General features: G+C 38.1%; 1 protein-coding gene across 4 annotated transcripts in view; it reads left to right on the forward strand.

The window, feature by feature from the left end:
- USP32 (ubiquitin specific peptidase 32) overlaps positions 1-18,453 on the forward strand; it is a 147,528-nt gene that overhangs the window by 108,864 nt on the left and 20,211 nt on the right. For 3 of the 4 annotated variants that reach the window (XM_054008217.1, XM_054008220.1, XM_054008218.1), the window contains exons 16-26: positions 2,675-2,834; positions 5,330-5,484; positions 7,623-7,704; positions 10,224-10,298; positions 11,030-11,168; positions 12,418-12,523; positions 13,440-13,613; positions 15,415-15,589; positions 16,340-16,491; positions 17,264-17,375; positions 18,151-18,362. In XM_054008217.1, coding sequence (XP_053864192.1) covers positions 2,675-2,834; positions 5,330-5,484; positions 7,623-7,704; positions 10,224-10,298; positions 11,030-11,168; positions 12,418-12,523; positions 13,440-13,613; positions 15,415-15,589; positions 16,340-16,491; positions 17,264-17,375; positions 18,151-18,362 — 1,542 coding nt within the window. The remainder of the gene's footprint in view (positions 1-2,674; positions 2,835-5,329; positions 5,485-7,622; positions 7,705-10,223; positions 10,299-11,029; positions 11,169-12,417; positions 12,524-13,439; positions 13,614-15,414; positions 15,590-16,339; positions 16,492-17,263; positions 17,376-18,150; positions 18,363-18,453) is intronic. The other variant, XM_054008219.1, reaches the window with a different exon arrangement.

Genomic DNA, 18,453 nt, shown 5'->3' on the forward strand with positions numbered 1-18,453 from the left:
AACAACAATTGCCTATTTATTTTAAATTAACAACCATTACAAATTTTACTTGTCTTAATTCTCCCTGTTCCTAATGTACAACCCCAGTCATTCTTCCATCAAGCCTGATAGCACAGCCGTTTCTCAGCAAAGACTTGATAGAGGAGGGCTGTAGTGAGCTTTCACATTACTTAGGCAGTTTACCTTTACAAACATACTGTAGTATGATTATTAAGAAGCATTATAAATGATGAAACCTAAGGTACTCTTTCTCCAGATGAAAACAACAAGATGTCTTTTATGAATTGGTGTCATGATGAATCAGTGCTCATGGAATTCTTATGGCATATGTTCACTTACTAACTTGCAGTAGAAAGCTTGTTACTTAGTAGTAATGGGTCTCTTAATCAGCAAGATGCTCCTGTATCTGTTTTTTAAATGTTTTCCAAATGTAATCTTAAACGGAGGAGAAAGTGAAGATGTGTTTGCAAATATCAGTGGCATTTACTATATTCAAACATGGCAGTTTCTAAACAATTAAATTCTGCCTTGTATCTTAAGGTCACTTTTACTTTCAAATGTAGATAGGGACATAGGACTGGAAGGGACCTCCTGGGTCCTCAAATCCAGCCCCATGCTATCAAAAACTGCCTACTGTAGATAGAATGGAGTATAAGTGGATTATGTTGACATCTCTTGTTAGCCTACTGAGTGATTTCTTAGCAATAGCTACACAGCCAAAGTATTCAGAGCTATTCTGAAACAGAAGTGAATAATGAGGATATTTACTGTTAAAATATACAATTGTCTCCTTTAGCTACTGCACAGTAAATATATATATGGCATTACAAATGACTTTTAACAGCTCATACTGTTAGAGCTGTATTATGCAGTCTAACTATGGCATACATGAATTATTAATCTGAATATATCAAAAACTGATTAAAGCAAGATCAAGAGAAATTAAGCAAAATTTATTAATGTGAAGGAATTTGAAACTTTCTTTCAATTCTGTTGACATTGCAGGTTCCTTACAGTGATTTTTAAGTCACTTCTAGTCAGACATGTGGACTATACTAGATCAATTTAAGAGGAAGGGTTTCAAAGCCAAGTGCTCAACTGTCAGTGAAACTGAAGCTAAAAGCATTGGAAAGGGCATTCTGTTGCTGTGGTTCCTCTTTTTGTAGAAGACATAAAATTGACCCCAGGACCCTGGAGTTAGAAGTTCCTTAGTGCTTTTGTGCAAGAGCAGAGATGTGAACCTGTCTCTCGCCCAAATTCCATGGTTCTGTGAAGTCCACATCTAAAAATCTGCCCTCCCACTTCAGTTGGATACACGGTTTGTCACTACCGGTTCTGAACTCTTGTGCAACATTGCTGTGCATTGCTTAACCAGTACTAGTTTTCGCCACAGCGGTGACTGTATTTCGTGGGTGACATGAATCCTGTGCAGCCCTGGAGCCTTAAAATGACACCTGTCGGTCAAGAATTTTTCTTTTATAGGAATTCAGTATTGCTCACCCTGCTGGTCAGATAGAATCTTATAATTCAAGGACTGTTTGTGTATAGTGTACAATTGATTTAGTAAACTTCATAGCGTTTGGGGGGCCATTTAGATGAAAGCAACTATGTACAATAATCCTCAGTATTTTAAATGTTTTGTTTCTGACCAGGTTGTTAAACTGTTTTCTTTAGGATGTTTTTTTAAATACTCAGTCAGTGTTACGGCTGGTGAGAAGGGTTGGTTGTAGGAGTTTATACAACTGTCTGATCTATGATGGTAGCAGTTATTTTACAGTACAACCACCATATTGACTTCTATTGTCTTCCTCACACACAATCTCCATGGAAACAAACACCTCTTGTAGTTTAGAAAAGGCCTCAGCATTTTACACACAACGCAAACTAACATACTTGAGCATTTCACTGCAATGTTTGAAGAGACGTCTGTCACGGTTTCAGGGTAACTGCCCCTGTACTCCCCTTCCGTGGTCGCTTAAGGGCACCCTTAAAGCTCCCAGCCATCACCTCTCTTGTGCAAAGACCCTCATCTCACTTCCTCCTGTCCAGGTGTTTTTTAAGGCTGCACAGTTCCCTGCCTACGCTGTGATATGCCCAGCAAGCCAGAGTTTTTCTAAAAGGCCAGCATATGTGGTTTGCTCTCTCTAGAAGCTGTGATCAGTGCAGTTACAAGTTAACACATTGCTTCTAACCAAGCATGTTTATTCTTAAGTTGAAAACATATTAAAACAATAAAAGAACGTACACACATGCTAAAAAGCTTTAGCAGAGGTCACCCCCAACTCTAACCTCGGGCTCTGGTTGGTGACGGTTCTTCAAAACCCACAATCAGATTTTTCAAGTTCATAACTTGTCTCAGATTCAGAACCAGAACGTAGGGTGGTCAGTTCAGCTGTTTCTTTGTATCGCTTGGGACTTTGATCTCATCTCTAGGAAACAGGTAATCAGCAGACAATGACCCACTTCTCAGGGAGTAGCTTCCAAAGGCTGAGTTTTTGCATTAACCTCCCCAGGAAATTCACTGAAGACCTATTGTTCCAAAAGTCCATTCTTGTCTGACACATTTTCAGTATGGTCCTTTGCTCTCCCATCTGCCCCCTACAGAGGTTCATTTTAGACTTCCTAAAGACTCAGAAGGGAAGTCTCTGAAATTTTCTTTAAATGTCTTCACTAGGTGATCAAAAACAGCAAAACTGGCGTCGCTGAGCTAGAGTTATTTCCTCGTTATCTGCTCTTTCTGAGACAGCAACCTGCCACTCGAACGCAACAATCGAACATCTGGGTGAATATGGGTATGATGAGCCTGAGAATGTTTCCTCATCATTTACCTAGAGGTAACTTAAGAATGCAGCAAGAACACAACTGTGCAGTTTCTAAAAAGCGAGACCCAGGTCAATAGACGCATGCTGCCACTGTGCTTATACATCTCCTAATCGATCGTAAAGCAGAATAAAGTTTTACCAATCACTCAAAGAGCTTTTAGCAAGATCTTGCGCAAAGGAGAGAGACTAAGGGCATTTTCAGTTTTTAAGTGAGTTCACTTGCGTAGTTATTAAACACATTTCAGATTGGTGATGTGAGAGTGGAAAATGAGCACTGCTTAAAACAAACAGCTGGGGAAGGCCATCTTATTTTCCTCATCTGCAGTCTGTGTAGTTATAGAATATTTATATCTGAATTTATTTTAGATAGGCCCCTAACATACAATACTACACTGTAATAAATCAGCGGTATTCATCCAGCTGCTGGTTCACACTTCATAGTGAACTATGACTGGTTCTGAGTTAACCAGGTAATTAGTCTCTAACACACACATTTAACACTTGATAAGAAGTGATTGGGCAAGTGAAATGTGAAGTCTTCTACTTGATACAATTTGCAAACATAGGCTACATTTGTGGAAGAGGATGGAAATACATACAAATGAGATTAGGGGAAAATCTAGATTTCTGCTAACACCCCATAATTACCATCTCTATTCTCATTTTAAGATTACACTGGTCCTCGACCCCAAGCGTGTAGCCTTTAGTTTCATAATATTTTACAGACAGTTTCAGAAGGCATTATCGAGGTCTGATTTTCAGTTATCAGGTTTGTATACGCAATTGTATACCTAGCTACTACAGTTTGTGTCCGAGCAAATCTCCTGTGTAGGAATGCCGTGTGGCAGGAGATGCACAAATTGAGATTTGCATGCACATGTGTATTAGTGTATGTACAGATGCAAGCAGGACTGAGCGCTGGAAATCAGAACCTGGAAGGACATTGACCTTTTAGTCAGTGTCTATTTAGAACTCATGCAGATGCTCGATTTTTTTTTTCCACTGCTTTGATAAATTTGGTAAAATATGGTAATATTACAATCCCAAAATTTTTGTATAATTAGTGGCTGCCTGCTTGATCAAGTTGCGCTATAGAAACCGCCTAGTACCCAAAAACATTTTTTACTACTTAACTTTATATAATGAAAACTGCTCTGTTTGGTACCTAAACATTTCTATTTCAAATACATCGATTCTTCTGATATGCCAAATTTAATCTTGATTTGGAATTATTTTGCTCTGCACTAATTATTTGTTCAATCAAATATTAATCTTTGAGTTTTTTTTAAATATGCTTTCTTGCTGTAATCTTACAACTAATTCTCTCATCTTTAATTGCAGAAAATGCTTGTTTGTGTTTTTTAAGAAATTATAGTCCTTTGCTTGGTGTTTTAAGGTAAAACAGATGCTTTGCTGATTTATAAAATGATTGTGGTTTAGTTTTGCTCCTCAGTGCCATAGCATGTAGTGTCATTCCATATCATAATGCTGTTCATTGGGTTCTTTTAATCTTTTGACAACTGAATTGTAACTATAGTGCTCCTTCAGTTTACTTAAAGTAATACAGCTGTTGAGTCAGGCTGTGCACTGAAGGAAAAACATTTTAATTTTAAACTGAAAAAGCCCCAGAAAAATAAAAAATGTCACATTGGACTCATTTTTTCAAACCCGATATTTCCAAGTACGTTATCCGAAGATGAGCTAGATATATTGAATACTGCAAATAACAACATTTTTGACTTGACAAAGTCAATTAGTTTTGCAGACATATCTGAGTGAATGTTGAGAAACTGTGTTGAATTTCTAGACATCTTTCCAAAATGTGTTATGCAGCCCTTGTATGTGAGAGAGTAATCCAGTTCTGAAGCTTCCAGATTGATTTAATCTTCACAGATCAACATTCCTCTCCATAGAAGAGTTGCAGTGAAGTGCTGCTTCCCAGAAGAGAACAGTGAAACTGACTTTTTTTTTTCACATTTTTTGTTTACAAATAATATGCTTTCTAAGAGTAGGTTTCATGAAGGAATTTTTTTTTAAGTTTAATTAAAAAACAAAACAAAATATCTACCTCTTGCCTTTCGTATCTTGTCTTCTAAAGAAACAGATCAGACCACACTTTGCTACTTCACAGTACGGTAGTAATTGTTGGAGTATAGATTGTAAAAGTAATGAAGTCTTGCCAATGACAGCCACTCTAGAATGCTCTGCTATTAGCAAGCAGGGAGGGAGAGATTGCTGCTTATGGTAACTTTGGATGGAAGTTAGCAAAGCTCTACTGTGTGTTTTTTGTGTGGGAAGTTTCCCAAGGGTTAATATTTTTTAAGATTGCAGTATGGCTGATATTAACACCATAACAAGAGTAGCTCCGTGTACTCCTTTTTCACCAAATGCATTTATTTGAATGTGTATATTGTAGAATAACCTTATTAAACTCATTTGCCTATTACTGTATGTACAGATATGTCTGTTAAGAACATCTTGGCCTTTTTCTTGTGATTGTGACACAGGGAATGTACCTTCTCCCAGTGCTCCTTTAAAACGAGTGTTGGCTTATACAGGCTGCTTTAGTCGGATGCAAACTATTAAAGAGATACATGAATATCTATCCCAGAGGCTACGTATAAAAGAGGAGGATATGCGGCTGTGGTTATACAATAGTGAGGTAACTTAACCTTTAAGGACTTTAAATATGTATATCTTCACTCTTCAGAAAACCGCTAAACACACAAATTCAGAGATGCATGTGCTGTAGCTACTGTTTACACACTTCGGTCTGAAAATTTGGGCCAGAATGTTTGTGACACTAAAGACTTTGACCCACCACCTGCATGTTAGTTTTCATATGTGCTCCCAGCTGTGAAATTGGAATCTTGCGATTTGCTTGGTGAAGAATGTGGCAAATTTTTCTTTGTAAGACTGATGTTAATTTACATATATCCTAGTTTTCTTTCTGATGTAATTACAACTCAGCCCTCTTCTATTAAATTTTTAGAGCTAATTTGTAGCATCATAGCACCCACTATAAAGGTAAATTTAAAAACGTTGTTTCCTTCAGATGTGGCCTGTTATGTGTAGGTTGTCTGTTTTGCATATGTTAGCCAGGAACCATTCTTTCTTCATGTGTTTGCATTTTAAATTATTTTAATATACAAATCCTAATATACACGGGTGTCAATAGTAAAATGAAATTAGTGCGTTGCAAAACGTTACTGTTAGAATACGTCAGTGAAAAATTAAAATAGTTGCTGCAATGAGGAATATAGTTTGCCCTGATCTACAATGTCTGCAAATTTATTGTAACGATCATGTCAGTGAACTCAATTCTTCACAGCTGTGTCCAAACGTACTGAAATTTTTATAATGCAGAAAAGTCCACACTGGCCATTTGCACTAGAACTGCCTCCCCAAATGGACCTACCATTACACACACTACAATTGCTTTCATAGTAGATGATGTTAGATATGGAGATCCTCATGTAGCTATATGCTTATGAGGAATAGAAGAAACCATGACAGTCACCATAAGAAATGTTGTCCCAGGAAATGAACAACTATGCCTAACAGTGTATACAACATTTCTGCACTGATATTTATTATTCTGATTGGAGAGAACTACCTTCATTAGCTTTTGTGTAGTATTTATCCATTAACTTAAAACTGTGGAATAGGCAGAAGAATAGAATTGAGTCTTTGGCTAAAAGCGGCTGTTTGTCACTTGGTATCTCAAGTGAGTGTCTGAAAAAGGAATTATTTGGGAGCTTATTGCCTGTTGCCACATTTCACATAGGAATCAAGCCAACCCAAAATTTGGAGACTACTGTTGAAAAAGATGACTGCCTTTTTACTGAATAACATCCTAAATGTTTAATCTGTGTATGTGGCTTTTCTTCAGATTTTACTGCAAAAAATAAAAGCAGACCAAAACCAAATGTGTTTCATGCTGGTCCTATTTCGTAAATCACAGATAACTAGGGAAGATAAAAAATGGAGGGGGAGTCAGAATTTAATAGACATTTAATAAACAGCATAATATAATGGCTCATATTCAAAAGAAAAAAGATATTCTTGAATAAGAGACGGTATAAGTCAATGCTGCCATAGTGTATCCTTAGAATTTACCTATTTACTTGCACACCTATTTACTTGGGGAAAGCCGACAGGTGCTTGAGGGAAAGCCGACAAGTGCGGAGGAGCATGTGGGTTCGGACATCCCTTAGGGGACGATTTATAAATGGATATTCCCTATGTCCTAATAAGGAGGAGAGGATGGAAGATGATAAAAGCTCTAGGAAGCCAGCAAATTAGTGAATAGTTAATCTAGGGGAAGATTTTGTAAAGTGCTGAAAGGATTTAGGAGCACTAGTCTCATTCATGGTCGATGATGTTCTCTTAAATCCCTTAGGCATTTGTGAAAAACTCACCTTTGATTGCAACTTGGAATTTGAAATAATTTACCTTAGCTAGATGTCGTCTTTTCCTGCTTTGCTGTTTCATAGACAATGTTGTTCTTGCGCATGTCTCTTAAAACCTTCTCTTGATTATGAATTAGCTAGGGTTTCATCCAATATGCCACTATCCTCATTATAAGGAAAAAACATACATAGCAAAAAAAGCCAGTGGATACTTTTGGAGATACAAGTAAGTAGCTCTGTTTAATTAATGTATACCAGTAGGTAGCTGGTAATCAACTTATATCCTGAAATAACTAATACTCTGAGTCCTGTTACTTTAAGATTAAAATTTAAAATAGCCTCCGAATTTTTTTAAAACGAGAAATAAACAGTAATTTTTTCTTTGCAGAACTATCTTACTCTTCTGGATGACGAGGATCATATGTTAGAATACCTGAAAATCCAAGATGAGCAGCACTTAGTAATAGAAGGTATAAAAATGGATAATGGAGATTTATTAATTTCTGCATTAAGATCAACAGATATATTTTAGACAAATATATAATTTTTCTATGTCAAACATATGCAGTGCTTTGGGAGCAAAACATATACATCTCTTATATAATAACTGGCTTACAAGGAAAATCTCAGGAACGGTCCACAATGCTTACAGTGCTAGTTAAGTGCAAAGCAGCCTCTCCAACACCACCACCTGAAAAAACACACACAAGCTTTTATTTACAAAGGTTTGCACTCTGTGACACTTGAACATATTTAGAAAGCAGCAGATCATGAAATAGCACTGCATGTTTCAGTCCCTAATGGGTTAGGTTTTAAACTTTTTGGTGCAGGCATCGTGTAGTCTTCTGTCTTTCAAAAGCACCTGGCACATTTTGGGTGTCAAGCTGTCTGGAGTGGCTCACAAACGTGTGTGCCAGTCTCAGGGCTGACTGTTACAAACCAAGGCACAAACTCCAAATTTTAGATTTCACCAACCAAGTATCAAGTGTGAGCTCCACAAGCACTATAACAACCTTAATATGGAGTCACAGACCATCTCCTTGGGCACTCTGGTATAACTTTCCACCCAGATGCCTGCCATTGTGATAGATAGTCCCTTATACCAAAAATCACAACAATATTCCAGTTACACCCAGTCTCAACGGACCAGTCACTTACCCCAGGTCAGTTGTACCTTAAATCTCTCTCAAAAGATTGTAACCAATCCTATCGTAAACTAACTAAAGATTTATGAACTAGAGAAAAGAAATGAGTTATTTACAAGATTAAAGCAGGTAAACATATACCCACACAAATGAGCTACTGTCTTAGGTTTCAAAAGGTAATAGAAGCTACTGTAATGTGCAATCTCTAGATGTCCTTTAGGACTAACACAAGCTAAGCAGCTTGGGGAATCCCTTGCTTATGCTTAAAAATACTGCCTTCTCCAAATTTCAACCAGCGTGTGATCATTGCTTTTTGACAGGGATTTTCATTCCCTTCCCCCAGATTTCAAGCTGTGATGCGATGAGTGTTTGTGCATGTCCCCGCTTCATGGGTGTGGGGAGAACAATCAACAAAGTCTTTTGTCCATTGATGTTCCACAATGGTTTGTCTGGTGTTCCTGATAGACCTTCTTTTGTTGGGCAGGAGATGACACCTCTTGTTATTAATTAGTATTTCACACTTAGTAATGCTTCTGTCCTGTCGGAGTTTCCAGTTTCTTAGCAAACCCTTTTATAGTTACAGAGCAAACACTTAAATATTACCTTATAACATGGGATACAAATACTATAAGTGAGATTAATGCATCCAGTGACTCTCAAGCATTTCATAAAGTCCAAACACTAAACACATCACTACATCTAATTCCTGTTTTAACAATACTAACACACAGGTGAGCCAGGCTGGTTTCCAGCTATGCGTTTTCAATCTTTAATGAGGCCTAGGGGCACTGGCATGAGCTGGCACCTGGTCTGCCAGCATCACACTCACCACTACTGGAAACAACCGTTAAAAATGAGTGGGCCTTTGTCAATGGCAGAAATGCATATAGATTTGTGACCTTTCAGCTAATTTAATGCCAGACTCTTGAGCTTCCCCCTTAAATTTGGGAACAGATTAAGTACAAACTTAATCCATCCTCCCATTGGCCTCAAACCTTGCATTAGTACTGATTATAATGTCATAAAAATCTTTTTAAAAATAAACTTTTGAACAAAAATGATGATGAGGCTGTTGCACTCACAAAACCACATGTCTAGTGTTACACTCTGTGGATCCGTCTACAGTGCAGATAAAAACTCCAAGCTGGCCCAGCTCGTGGGGCTAAGGCAATGGGGCTGTTTCATTCCACTGTAGACTTCTGAGCTCGGGGACCCTCCCACCTCGCAGGGTCCTAGAGCTTGGCCTCCAGCCCAAGCCCGGAAGTCTACACCGCAATTAAACAGCCCCTGAGCCCAAGTCAGCTGACACAGGCCAGCTGCGGGTGTCTAATTGCAGTGTAGACATATCCTCTGTGCACATGTTTAACTTACCCAAAAGTAAGAATGTGGAGTTTTGTGGCTTAAAATTTGATGAATACTTGATGACTAAGTGGCCAAATTAAATCTTGTTCTCACTTTGAGGCATGGTTTTATGTCATCATTTCCCCCTAATGCTGATATCTAAATACATTTGAATCTATTGTCCCTTTGTAATTAAAAGTTATCTTTCTGGTAAAGAGAAAGCTATTGCATCTGGACCCATAATCAATCTGTCTCTAGTTATCTGATGCTATATACAATATTAAGTTAATAAATCCTGAAAATTGGCTTTTACAATAGGAAAGAAATCTCAAGATTACCAGTAGTGTCTTTATGTATGGTTAGTAAAGTAAAAACAAAATGAAATAATAAACCAGTTTCTGCATTTTAATAAACAGTTGGAAATGAATGAAATCACTTTAACTACATTATCAGCTCTCTGGAGTAGGTAAAAATAAAACTTGTTTTACTGTGTTTCTTTCTAGTTCGAAACAAAGACATGAGCTGGCCAGAGGAGATGTCATTTATAGCAAACAGTAGTAAAATAGACAGACATAAAGGTAAGTGTTCAAGTGCAGTAATGCAGTTATGATGAGGGGGAAAACTATAATATCTTCTGTTTTGTGGAACCATTTTGTTTTTAACATAAAGATTGAAAATAGTGGTACAGACATGTTACAACTGTTCTACTTATTTTGTTCTGTGATGTAGCTTTAGCTCCTAAAAGTGTTGGGCTGTTGAATTCAGAGGTAATCAAGTCCTGCAACATTCAGCAAACTCTGAATACAGCTAATCTTGAAATTGGATTAACAGTTTTTGGAAAATCAGTTGCTTCCTTTTCACCTCGTTTATAATATAAGACTTGCATATTTCTGTGTTTTACGGGTTTTTTAAGTTGAAGAAGACTTCGGTATTATTGAACAAGAATAACACAACAAAAAATTGCAATGATATGGTAATGCTACTGCAGAACAGGAAAATCATTTATTTACTGATGCAGAAACAACATGGATTACACTGATTACCAGTATCTTTTCCGTGGTTTATAATAGGGCCAATTCTAGCAAGTTGCCAGACACCCTCAATTTCTGTTGACTTCAATGAAAATTTAGGGCACTCAGTATCTCAGAAGTCTGTTGTCTTTACATTGACTGATATCTTGTAATACGGGGCAGGGTGAAGGAGGTTGTAATCTTCTAGTGAAATCTCACTGTAGATTAATTTTTCTTCTATTGTATTTCTTAAGTGTTTAAAATATATCATGTTAAAAACTGTACCTCTTTTCCCTCAGTTCCGACTGAAAAGGGTGCCACTGGATTAAGTAATCTGGGTAATACGTGTTTCATGAATTCTAGTATCCAGTGTGTCAGTAACACACAACCTCTAACACAGTATTTCATCTCAGGAAAACATCTTTATGAACTCAACAGGTAACACCTATGTGAGACCTTTGGCATTTAAATGTGTTAACCTTTTAAAATTCTTTTTGCCTTCAAAAGTAGGCAGCATGACTGTCCTTTCAATCACAATATTATAAGCACTCAACTTCTCAACAGGCCAGGGGTGCCATTTAGGGAGGGCAGGGGGTGGGTGGACCTGCCCTTCCTTGAGTTTGTACAATATTGGGGTGAAGTTCCCAGTGGGAGGGAAAATGCTCCCCCTCCTTGCCCTGCTCCGCTTCTCTCTGCAGCCGCTGCGCTGCCCCTGCTGTGGAGCCCCCGCTGGCAGCACTGCTGAGGACCGGGAGCCTGCCTCCTGATCTGCTGCACAAAGCCGGGCGGGCAGAGCGCACTCCTTGCCCCAGCCCCTACCCTGCAGAGCTGCCCCCACTGTGCCAACTAGGGACTGAGTGCATGGCTGGCCCTGCAACAGCAAACTCTCTGCAGCAGTACACCCACACACAGCCCCTGCCTGCACTTTGAGCTACCCCCCTGCCTGCACTCAGCCCCTAGCTACTCCTCTCCCAGCACCCTGAACCACAACCCTCCCAGCGCAGCCCCTAGCTACCCCCCTGCCTGCGCGCAGCCCCTAGCTACTCCTCTCCCCGCACCCTGAGCCACACCCCTCCCGGCACAGTCCCTAGCTACCCCCCTGCCTGCACTCTGAGCTACCCCTTGCCTCCGCACAGTCCGTAGCTACCCCCGCCTCCACACAGCCCCTAGCTACTCCTCTCCCTGCACCCCGAGCCACACACCTCCCAGCACAGCCCCTAGCTACCCCCCTGCCTGCGCGCAGCCCCTAGCTACCCCCCTGCCTGCGCGCAGCCCCTAGCTACCCCCCTGCCTGCGCGCAGCCCCTAGCTACCCCCCTGCCTGCGCGCAGCCCCTAGCTACCCCCTGCCTGCATGCTGAACTTCCCCCTGCCTGCACACAGCCCCTAGCTATCCCCCTGCCTGCACCCTGAGCAGTTTTCAAATTTTTGAGCTGAGCCATCCCCCTCCCCTAGAGTTTTCAGGTGCCTAAGTAACCCCTGGAATCACAATTAAAGTTGTGCCCCCGCCTCCCAAATCTGAAATGGCACCCTGGTAACAGGCACTAGATTAGACATACCTAAAAAGGGAGACTTCTGTTGCTGAATGAGATAAACCAATACTAGCTAGCCTGAAACACTCTCCTCCACCATACTTTGTAAGCGCTCATTTTATTTAAAACATCAATGAATATACTTTATGAATTCTAGGACAAATCCAATAGGAATGAAAGGACATATGGCCAAGTGTTATGGGGATTTGGTTCAGGAACTATGGAGTGGGACTCAAAAGAACATAGCTCCATTAAAGCTACGGGTAAGGATTTAATGTGCCTTATTTATACGTAGCAAAGTGATGTGGAATTACAAAAAATTTACTGTCCAAAAAAATTACAGATGTATTTTCCTTTTCTGCTTTTTGATGTTGTCTGTTTTATAATATTCTTTAAAAGTTTCCTTAATGATACTTCAGCATGTTTTAATGGTCATATTTGCTCTGAACTTAACCATTAAGACATTTCTTTACCACTTACTTCTGGCTGTGGTAAATATGGCCTTCAAAATTTTAGTACATTCAATAAATATACTGCCATCAGTGTTTCTGTATTGACAGTTTGAGAGAAAATTCATATTCACCCTCTAAATTTTTCTTGGGTGTGCAGCTTAAGTGTCTGTGTTGTAGGCAGTGATACCAGTAGCAAATTTTACTTGCAGTCTTTGGAGAAATAGAATCGTATAAATGTAGGACTGGAAGGGAGTTTGAATATTTATTGTACCGTTTGGTACCCACCTAAAAGAATTTTAATTTAGAAATCTCTTAGGAAATTAAATTACAATTTAGGATGTGTCACACAAGCATGTACAGGTATGTCACGAATATGACACATGACGATGGTCATTGTAATACCCTTTTTGTGGGGTATGTCATAATCCAGTGCAGAAGCTGTAGATTCAGAACAGTCACTAATGTTAATGGGAGTTCTGGCTTATGTGCACACCAGGCTGACAATACGGCCCTTTATTTCCCTTGATAAGAGATTAAAGACAACACAACTCACAATTGGCCTCGCTCCTACCCTGGAAACTTATGTGGTCATCTTTAACACTTAAAAATGTAGTTTATTACACTGGTCACCATCATACATCTTCACTAGGTTAATTTGTTATTATAAGTAAAGGTTTCTGTGATTCAATATCAAATAACGTCTTGGTTTTTACTTTTTTTTATACAGTGGACGATAGCAAAATATGCTCCAAGATTTAATGGTTTCCAGCAGCAGGACTCACAGGAGCTTCTGGCTTTTCTTCTGGATGGTCTTCATGAGGATCTGAACAGAGTTCATGATAAGCCATATGTAGAACTGAAAGACAGTGATGGCCGACCCGATTGGGAGGTGGCAGCAGAGGTGTGTCTGAACTGGAAGTTATTGACAGTAGACAAGTAGAATCTGCACTGACACACAATTTTCTGACAGCACTCTAGAACCAGTGATATAAAGATTTTTTATTTTTATTTTTTAAAAAAAGCAATATTTAATCCAACTGAAATACAATATAGGATTCCTCACGGTACTTTTAGCAAGTGATGATGATTTTATCGGTTCATTTCAACAAGATCCATGAAAATTTATGACCTCACTGAAGCATGTTGCATAGGAATGTTTGTCTGTAGACTCAGTAGAATAGCAGGACAGTTAGACAATTTCTGAAATATTTTGCCCCATGGCATAAAGAGTTTTACCTGCCCACCTCTGAGTGAGGTTAAAAGGAAATTTGTCTTGGATGCTTGAGTCTGCTATAAAAGGTTAAAATAAATATTATATTGCAATGTAACATTATCCAACTTTCCAAAAGTATATTTTTGTAAACAGGAATTCATTCCTAACCATGACCTTTGCATTGGTCATATTTATTGGCTTTCACTTTCTGGAGTCTGCGATATGCCCTCAAATTTCAGATTTCATGCAAGCTGAAACATATATATGAAGCCAAGCACTCTAAAATGAAAGCCAGATTATACTTGCGGATTTTATGGTATTTCTGGGAGCGATATGTGGTTTCTTAGTAATTTGGTAAATACACATTTTTTTTGTGATTTTTTTTTTTTTTTTTAATATTGGCTTTCTATCTTGTCAGTAAGGTTAAAGGTTACATTTTCCATTATAATACTATTATTGTATTTTCTTTTGTTACATACTGGATCTGTACAGTGTTTACCTCTGAACTGAACATAGAATCATATTTGGATCATTAGAAACTGTAAATGCTGTGAATAAATATTTTTGTAGGATAGATCCTTAAATTCTAGCTATAGATTGCTCAGTCACATGGATGCTGAGTAAAAATTAATGAGACTCTTCCCTTTTTTCTTAACGTGCCAAACTTTCTTGTTGTTGTGTAGATACATGATGTGTTATGTGTATCTGTAGAAACATAGATAAGTTTAAAAAGGATGTTTTGGACTGGATTGAAGCAAGCTTTCTGTTAATATACTATTATTATATTTCAGTAAGCTATTTCAGTAAGCATAACATCTCTTAAATTGCAGTAATAGACAAGTGACTTTGTACAAATGTCACCTTTCTGTTCAGCCAGTCTACTCCCTTTGTGTTGAACCCTCTCTCTTTGTCTTCCACAGATAGATTTTTACTCTTGCAGATCTGTGGAAGACCAAGCTCGATTCTGTTCTGCCTCATACCTTAAAAAAAGTGGTCACTAAATTGAAATTGTAGAATATTTATTATCAGTGACAGATAATAGTGGCAGAATAAACACAGCTTGAATTTTTCATATATTACATTGTATTTGAAGGCAGCTAGAAAAATCACTGTTACTGGTAAGCTGAGTACATTTGACCTAAAACTTGTGAGGAGAACATAAGTGTGGAACCTCACAATGTCCTTTTAAGGAAGTCACTTTTTCAGAAGCAATGTATAGCAAAACTTGAAAAGATACCGAGTGATTGTGCCCAGAGCTACTTAAAGAAGCTGTAACCCAGGCTGATTGTCCTAAATCACAAACGTTTTTCTAATGTTGAAACTAAATTGTTTCCTGCTTGTTTACAACACTGGTCAAATAACTTCTAGTACAGCATATATAGTACAGCACCATATGTTTATAAATATCTTGGAATCTCGTAACACACTTCCTCCTGCCAAGTCCAAGCAATTGTGCTACATTTCTAATTTTTTTTGCACTTTGTTTCAGGCCTGGGAAAATCATCTGAGAAGAAACAGATCAATCGTAGTGGATTTGTTTCATGGACAGCTAAGGTCCCAAGTAAAATGCAAAACATGTGGGCACATAAGTGTTCGATTTGACCCTTTTAATTTTTTATCCTTGCCTCTTCCAATGGATAGCTACATGCACTTAGAAATTACAGGTGGGTAGTCGAATTTAAATCACTCTGGTCTTGCCTGTCCTAAAACATACTCACTTTCCAGCAGTGATGCAGAACAGGTTTTCAGGGCACAGTGGTAAGAGTCCCATCTATACTGGCACTTAGCACTAATGCAGCTGGACCATTCTTGGAATTGAGGTAAAATATTCTAGCATAAATGTGCCCCTTTACATACTAAAATCTACCTCATTTCAGTGGGCTTAATTTACACTAGAGCAAAAAAATGATTTCGCTATCAAATATTTACGTAGTAGTGAGCATAGTTCAGGCGCTGCCACCTGTTTTGTCTCAACTAAAAGATTTGATGACTAAAATGTATAATATTCAGAATTTGAGGCCTTCTAGACCGTTTTCAGGTCAATAGCAATTTGATTATACAGATAGTCTTTGGGAGAGTGTGCCTAGTGCAGAACTGTACCATGATCTTCAAACCTTTTACTGAAGAAAAGTCATTTTTCATGCTTGGATCTTGAGACATGAAAATAGACATAGTGTTTAAAAAAAAAAATCCTCTTAACTGCTGCTCTCACACTTATGCAGGTAATGAAGGTTCTCTTGTCTAGTATTAAGACATTCTTTTGTCTTTGAAACACTAGAAAAGTGTCTGGTAGTCGATGAAAAGATCAAGTCTTAAAATGGAAGCAACAAGAGCTTTTTAATAAATGAGAAATGTATTATTCTCACAAAAACACTGCCATTTTGCTGACTAAAGTGTGTTTCTTTCCTTTAAAGTAATTAAATTAGATGGTACCACCCCTGTTCGATATGGGCTGAGACTGAACATGGATGAGAAGTATACAGGTTTAAAAAAGCAGCTAAGTGAACTTTGTGGGCTAAAACCAGAACAGATTCTTCTGGCAGAAGTACATAGCTCTAATATAAAGGTAACATGCTTTCATTGATACCAACATCCTTTCAGTACTTAAAGTAGTTACTGAATCCTGTACATCAACATACTAAAATTCCTTCATATCTCTTCAACATAAGATCTTGTCTACATGAACACTGCACCAGTTTAACTAAAGATGTGATTTTTAAATCAGTTTAGTTTAAATGGTGTGAGTCCATGTGAATGCTTTTATTTTGGTTAAACCAGGCTTAATTTAGAATTGTTCTAAGCTGAACCCAAATAAACCACTCTTAAACCAGACCAAACCAAAGTTATTTACACCAGTTAAACTAAAGTTATTTAAAAATCACATTTTTTAGGTAAAATAATACAACTTTCTCATTTTGACCGGGCGTAACTCAGAGACCAGCAGTGACATCATGTGTTTAAACACTACCAAATATTTTAGGGCTGAAGCCTGATGAGAAATAACCTATGAATTCTAAATAAAATTTATATACTTTAAAGCCAAGTCTGCCATCACAAAATATTTTTCAAAACTATTTTATGTTTACAGAGAGCAGGGGCTCTGGGTGATCAATGGACCGTCAATAGTCCACAAAGCACTTGCTGGAGACCTGGCAATTCCCATGGTGCTGGTTCTCCTTTTCTGCAGCAAGGGATGGAAGAGGGAGACTAAATAAAAAGCTGAAGCAGACAATTTTTATTAACATTTTCAACAAATAAACGTATGTTGGATCACAGTGGAAAATACTAAATACTATTATATTATACTATTATTCCTTGTATTCTGTTTTTCTCTACAGAACTTTCCTCAAGACAACCAGAAAGTTCGGTTATCAGTGAATGGGTTTTTATGTGCGTTTGAGATACCGGTCCCAGGATCTCCTACGTCAGCTTCTAGTCCTGTGCAAACAGGTAAAAGAAATTACTCATTTTCCTATTTGTTTAAATTGACTCAAGAGAATTGATCAGATATAGATGGCGAGGTACAGGAAAAATCCAACTTTATAATGGGGAAAGAGACAAGCCTAAAGAAAAAGCATGGTTTGGAGGAGGGGAAGAATATTTCATACACTCAATTGGATGGAACAGGAAATGTTTAAAAAAAACAACACTGTTACCAGTTCTGGTTGCTGTTGCTAATTGTGTATTTATAATTAGATTTGGCATCAATACTAGGAACAATAATATCTGTACTGTGTGTTTTATCCAAGGACTTTAGTACACTTTATAAACATTTATTATTCACAACATATCTTAATCTTAAATTTACCCATTTTAAAAAGAGCATAACAGGCACAGAGAAATGATTTGCTGAAGGTCACCTAGTGAATCTTTGGCAGAGCTGGGAACAGAATCTGATTCATTCTCCTGTTTTGAGCAGTAGACGCACTGCTAACAGTGGGATGTATATTGAGAGTAGGACTGGCTACATCTGCTTCTCGAAGACTTAATTGTTTTTGAAGTGGTATTAAGGGATAGATGTGAATGTTTGTCCGTGGTCTGTGTATACTATGGTGTGTAGATTCCTGGCATTAAGTAAATGATATGGGTCGCTGCTGTACACGATAACATTAACAAGCAAGTTTGAGCAGATTGCTTTGTAGCCAAAGCAGCTGAATCATAGTTCATAAATATTAATAGTGCAAATATCATAATTCAGTAACCATGTGTTTGTACTTAAATTCAGATTTCTCCACTGGGCCATCAGCTAATGGAATGCTCAACATAATGATGAATGGGGATTTCCCCAGACCAACACTAATTCCAAATGGAATGCCAAATACTGTAGTGCCATGTGGAACAGAGAATAACTTTGCCAATGGGATGTTGAATGGTCATATGTCCTTGCTTTCTGATAGTCCATTTATAGGCTACATCATTGCAGTCCACAGAAAAATGGTTAGTATATTCTGCACTAGTTACAAATGTGTGGTGTAGGCTACTTGTAAAAGGCACTGTTTTTTTTTTTTTTTTTGGATGGAGCTGTGAT

Source organism: Malaclemys terrapin, chromosome 18 (assembly GCF_027887155.1).
Source record: "Malaclemys terrapin pileata isolate rMalTer1 chromosome 18, rMalTer1.hap1, whole genome shotgun sequence".
In the NCBI taxonomy this organism is placed as follows: domain Eukaryota; kingdom Metazoa; phylum Chordata; order Testudines; family Emydidae; genus Malaclemys; species Malaclemys terrapin.